This window comes from Pygoscelis adeliae, unplaced genomic scaffold (assembly GCF_000699105.1).
Source record: "Pygoscelis adeliae isolate BGI_AS28 unplaced genomic scaffold, ASM69910v1 Scaffold402, whole genome shotgun sequence".
NCBI lineage: Eukaryota > Metazoa > Chordata > Aves > Sphenisciformes > Spheniscidae > Pygoscelis > Pygoscelis adeliae.
In genome coordinates this window covers 55,737-61,809 of record NW_008824411.1, presented here as the reverse complement: position 1 = coordinate 61,809, position 6,073 = coordinate 55,737, and the positions used below count along the sequence as shown (strand labels likewise).

The window sequence follows — 6,073 nt, the reverse complement described above, 5'->3', positions numbered from 1 at the left end:
AAAGGAGACTTTTTGGATGATTAAGATGCATTTTTAAAAAGGTGAATTTCTGATATTGAGCGTGGGAATATCTAGAAAACTCATTAGTAAATAGTAAGTTAGAGATTGGACATTGGTTTGTTTGGTTCATCCCCAGAAGTATATTGTAAATGAAGAAGCACTTCAGGTTCTTTTGTATTCTGAGAATTGCTGCCGTGATTAGAAATAAGAATATGAGCTATTAAGCAAAACCAATGTTGTGTTGAAAAGCAACAGTTTTGATGTATGAATCTGCAAGAAGGCAATGGTTTTATATTTCCCTTCACATTTTAAAATGTCTGGACAATCTTTTTAATATTATGCCCACACAGACATTAAAATATATTGAGTTTCAGTTATAAGGTACATTGTTTAAAAGGGAGTGTTTTCAATTAGATTAAAGCTAATATCTTTAACCTTTTGCATTTAAATTTTCTGGTGCTGTGCAGAAATAATTACTGGTTTGTCTGCATGTTGCAGTAATCATGCTCTCAATTACTTCTTCCCCATGTTATTGCTGAGGGGAATGCATCAGGAAACATATTTAGCATTAAAGTGGCACCGATGGCAGGAACCTGCAATTTAATTGTAAATGTGTGTTGTGCTGTTAAATGTTATTTTTTTTTCTATGACAGTATCACGTTTGCTGGGCATTTTCCAAGCACAAGGGAAGCTTGTGTGGCAGTGTCAAACTTCTCCAAACTAAGCCTAAGGCTTATAAAGCAGTATTCATTGAAGTCTGCCATATCAGATTAAGGCCTAATGCTGTTGCAGCAAAACCAATACACATTTAGTTCACATACGTTTTGGCAGAGATGGGGAAGAAGAGGAAAAGGAGGGATCGAGAATACAAATGGAGGAGTCTTTCAGCCTCAGATGAGTGATGGGCGACATTTACCAAACCAGCAGTACTGTCATGTTTAGTTTAGACACACTTTGTCACATGTAGTTCACTGTTGCACTTAATTAGGGACTACCCCAGGAGAAGCAAGCGGGATGGTTTCCCCTTGAGAGCATGGAGCCATGGCTGATGGACAGTGATGCAGGACCAGTACCAAAGCATGGGTGTCTTTCCGGAGATGCAGAACAGAGTCCCACAACCTTCTTCTCTTCAAGAAGTCCAGAATCCTTCCTCATCTGGCTTATTCACATGCCAGTGGGAGAGGAGTAGCCTGTCCACCTTTGGAAAGAAACATACGCCCGTGCCTTTCAAACATGCCAGCTCTTTCGCTGATGCTCCGTGCTCTACCATCAGGACTGGGACTAGGGAGACGTCTTACCAATACCCACTCTTTCACCACCTGCTTCTTAAGTATTCCTGTAGCATCTCATTGATTTTACAGCCCTGGTATCAGACAATACTTTAAATAGAGGCACTGTCATGCCTACCGTTAAAAAAAGATGGTATTAATATTTTCCTGGTTTGCTTTAGGTGATAAGGATAAGCTGTAACTTTGGGTGGGAGTAGTTTTGCAAACCAGCCCCAGAATACTGAGGTGGTTTGTGGTGTTATATGAGGCTTAAAAAAAATTTAGTCTCTTGGAAGGTGCCCCTGCTGCTTGAAGGCTCTGAAGTCATAGGCTGCGCTCCTTGTGAACAAGGTTCCTCTGAGAGAAATACGACCCTTGCAATGATACTCCCTTGAGTAGCTTCCTTACTCTCTGCCACCCACCCAAGGCTCTACACCTTTCATAGAGCAAAGGAGAATAAAACAACAAAAAACCCCCTGATAATCTGGGAGGGGAAGAAACAATAGAGACTAGGGAAGAATTGGAATTAGCAACATGTAGTTAAAAATATGAAGTGACTTCAAAAGCCATGAAGGAGGTAAAGCAAAGAGAAGAATGCTGCTTTGGTGTCACAGCTAAGGATTGCAATCAGTATGACACCAAACTGATGGTTGATATTCTGAAAATATGAAAAAAAACCCAATAAATAACTAAGGCTTTCCGTTTGTTTTTTGTTTGCATCTCAATCAGTGCACCCAAAGAGTCAAAAGAAATCAGTAGACTTACATAGACTCCTAGATGCTTACTATGACTGTCTTTGGTTGAGACTAGATCTGGATCTCGGTTGTATTAATGGAAAGATTCCCTCTGATTGCAAATGGCATTTTATCAGCCTGACCATATATTTTGTGCCTCAAACTGTACAAAGCCATTCCTGAAAATTTTTTTTTTTTTTTTTTTCTCAGCCAGAGTCAAGGTGCTCTTGGAGAGTGTGAAGATAATCCATTTCAGCTACGTAGAGGATCAGACAGTCACATAAATGCAGGTGTGTTGGCTTTTGAGGTTTCGTTTTGTTTGTTTTTCAGTGGGAGGATTAATTTCATAAACTACAGAATTGGTGGTTTGGGCTTTTGTTATTAATTGAGCTAAAGCTTAGTAAAACATGGAACACAGACCCCATAATACCTGGAGTGTGTGTTCATCTGTTTCCTTTCCGCTGTTTCTATATAAGCACTGGGTATAAAATGCAACATGTATTTTCTTTTGAGTCAGAGCTGTCTTGTATGCATTCTTGGCAGCCTAAAAGCTATTGCATTAAACCTACTTAGTTGCTACTCTTTCCTTCTGGAGATAGAGAGAAGTAATAATAAAAAATAACTCTCCAGTAAAGCTCATTTTACCATTACACATTAAGTATCAGGAGTTTAAAAAACAAAGAGTGAGAGGGGAGAAAACTATCAGAAATATTTAGCTGTTAAGGAGATTGTAAAAATAGAAGCAAACTTTTTTTTTTTAAAGGAAATAGAAATAGTACTGTTTATATGACCCATCCTCAAGTATTGTTTTTCAGCCAGTTAGGTGCTTAAGGATGTGAAAGTTATTCCTGCTTTTCAGTAAGAAGAGAAACCTTCTAGAATAGTTGTGGAACCACCAGAACAGAAGGGAATTATTTGGAACAGAGTTACCAGAAACAGAATAATCATTGACATTTATTTTTTCACTTTTCCCCTCATTTGTGAAAAGTACTGATTTTTGAATAATCACGTTCCCAATGTGAAGACTTTGAGAAATGCTGTGCCTAGCCCATCATATTATGCAGTAGCCTCATTAAGCAACGGATTTGTGTTCTGACAAATAGTCAAACTTTTCTTTACATTTTGCTTAACTATTCTTCCTCCACTTTCAGTATCTAAACGTAAAAGAAGATTGCAAAGCCATGGCTTTCTGTGCAAAAATGAGGAGCACAAAGAAGAACGAAGTAAACCTGGAAGCTCAGCGTCAGGGTTTAGAAATACTTTTCTACCTGCAAGATAAAAATCCCATTTGTTACACCAGTGGCGAGTTTACCTCAGAGGAGCTGTGCATTGAAGCTGCCCAGAGGTGTTGTGAGTATATGGATTTTATATAAGTTCTCAGTGGCAAGGCCTGACAGTATTGAAAGTGATGCGTCCTTCTTTGCATGTAAGTCCATGCTTGTAGAAGAAATATGCATGTTATGTAGTCTAGGATGGAAACTTTTGCCAAGGCTCTGTTTGGGCAGTTCTTAAACTGCTTGGAGTGGAAGAAATGGTGGGAGAGACTGTCTTGAGATTCATATAAAGTGATCATCTCCCACCCTGGTTTCTGGCAGATACAGGTACTGATTTTTTAATTTGGGTGGGATGATTAGGTTTCTTTTAAGAGAAGAGGAGACACCATATACCAATAAGTTAACACAAAGCTGGCCTTACCTCATATGCTAGTCGGTAAGCCTGTCAGGATCTGTCCCGTGTTACAAAACATTTTGGAGAGGGCTAATGAAGAAAAAACCCAAACAAAACCTATTTGCTACTTTTCCGGTTTTAGTTTTCTGTTACTTGGCACTTCTTTGCAGAGAGTTATGATGTCTGTAGTACTAATAATTCACCAGTTAAGATAACCTGAACTGTGTACAATTGCGGTAATACATAAATGTATAATGAAGATTTCTTGCTTTGTCACTGTGGTCCTTGACTCAGCAAAATACTTGAACGTCTATGAAATTCTGCTGGAATTAGTGGATTTAATCTATGTTTGAGCCTCATGAACCAGTGTACTTTTATATTTACAATTCTGAAGTTCTTTCCTGCCCTGATCCCAATTTTGTGTTCCCCAAGCTTCATCGAACACTAAATATTATTCAGCTGATACGGGAGTGGTGAAATCTGGTTGTATAAACAGACAGACTGGGCATAAGTTTTCCTGCAGCTTTAAAATGTTTTCTTTTCCTACATCATCTTGGTTCTTGTAACATTGGGTACCCTTCAGTTCCATTGGAAAGGCAGGAATGATGGGAATCTGAAGGACAAACCTCATCAAATAAGTACTCATGTTGTTTTTGAATACTTTTAATGAAAATGAGGAGTACTTAAAACCCACCTGTTTATGTCAGCATGTAAGAGCTGTGAACTGCTGCTGTTTGTATGGGTGTGAACCCACATACTGTGCAACTGCTCCCAGTAATTTCTGGTGGAAGTTTAAAACCTTTGGAGAAATGACTTAAAAGTGAGCTTTCCTTAAGGGAACTTCTTTCTGCCTTCTCTCATTTTTCGCTAAGTCCACAGCACATGGTAGTGAAGTACAAAAGTCTTACCTATTTCAGCAAGCCTGTGATGCTGGTCTCTGCTGTAAATCATAGCTTGAATAGTTAAACCATTGATGGCATGTACGTACTGCTTGTTGACCTGCACAAGGCAGTGGCTGCCCAGCCCCACCTTCTGTGAACTTTGCAGTTAGGCTATTCAGTTTTTATTTCCTTGGCTTCTCTCTTCCCTTCTGCTCTCTCTCCCCATGTCACAGTAGAAATGGTTTCACTGAATTCTGCAGGACCCCAACAAACTGCTCTGCAGTTGGCCCAATTTCAGAAAGACAGTTAAACACATGCTACAGTGCTCTCTGCAACAGAGCTGCTTGCTTGACCAGGGGTTTTGCAAAAAGGGACTGCCTCCTATTGAGCAGGAAACTGAAGCAAGGAATTCAAACAGCGGTAGACCTGTAAACATACCATAGCCTGTTTCTCTCTGGGATGATGTAAATGCAAAGGTTAAAGCAGGTCAACCTAGACGTACAAGTCAAAGTCTGTTCTTGGTTGGAAAACCCTTTGTTGAATTAGCAAAGAATGGAAAAATGACGTTATGCTTTCTGCCTGTTTGCTAATGAGAAGGGGATTTTCATCATTTCACTAAAACCTTCTTTTTCAACTATGGGAGTAAAATTTATTAATAAAATAAAACTGAGAACAAAGTTGTGGTATTGCTGAGTGGTTTTGTTAAAACACCCATTTCTGTGATCTGGAAAAAGTGAAGATTTTTAAGTCATTTCCTCTTAAGTTCAGACCTTTGGCAAAATCAGGATTTCAGAATAAGTTTAATGTTAGAAGTAGCTGAAATGATATGCTGTTTAATACACAATAAAACCAATGGAGTGAACCAATGCACAGTTTGCCGTTCCACTTTAACCATAACTTTCTAATGTTTTAAACTAATCCTCGTATCAGTTTCTTTTTATGGTCCATTTTTGCAATACCAGATATTTGCTTTATGCATTTGTATATTTGAGGTGTGCATATGTATTGTAGCCTTGTGATTCATACATTTGTTTACTTTTCTCTGACAGCTATATCTCCTCTGTGCCATAATCTCTTTGCACTGTATGATGAAAACAGACGACTCTGGTATGCACCAAACCAGGTCTTTAAGATAGATGAAAAAACATCACACCGGCTCCATTATCGAATGAGGTAAGCGCACAACATCTGAAAAATGATTCCTTAGCCTTATGTAGATGCTCTGACTCTTACTACTGAACTCACTGAAGAAGCAGGAAAGCAAAACCATAAGAAGCAACTTGCTTTTCACAGCATAGATAAGAGATTAACAGGAAAAGCTTAAAATGTCTCCTGATTTTTTTTTCATCTTGCTATATAACCTTGAAAAAAGCCCCAGAAGTTGAAAAACCACAAGAACCTGTCTCCACAAAGCTGTAGGTGACCGAACTAGCTAAAAGCTAAATTGAAAACAATGGCTCAAAAACATTGTTTTATTATGCCAGTATTTTGCATGTTTCAATTTCCATTTGAAGTGTTAAAA

General features: G+C 38.6%; 1 protein-coding gene across 1 annotated transcript in view; it reads left to right on the top strand.

The window, feature by feature from the left end:
- The window catches only part of JAK1 (Janus kinase 1), a 54,063-nt gene that overhangs the window by 19,781 nt on the left and 28,209 nt on the right, over nucleotides 1–6,073 (top strand). The window contains 3 exon segments of the mRNA XM_009320570.1: nucleotides 2,213–2,292; nucleotides 3,154–3,352; nucleotides 5,601–5,724. Coding sequence (XP_009318845.1) covers nucleotides 2,287–2,292; nucleotides 3,154–3,352; nucleotides 5,601–5,724 — 329 coding nt within the window. The 5' untranslated portion in view covers nucleotides 2,213–2,286.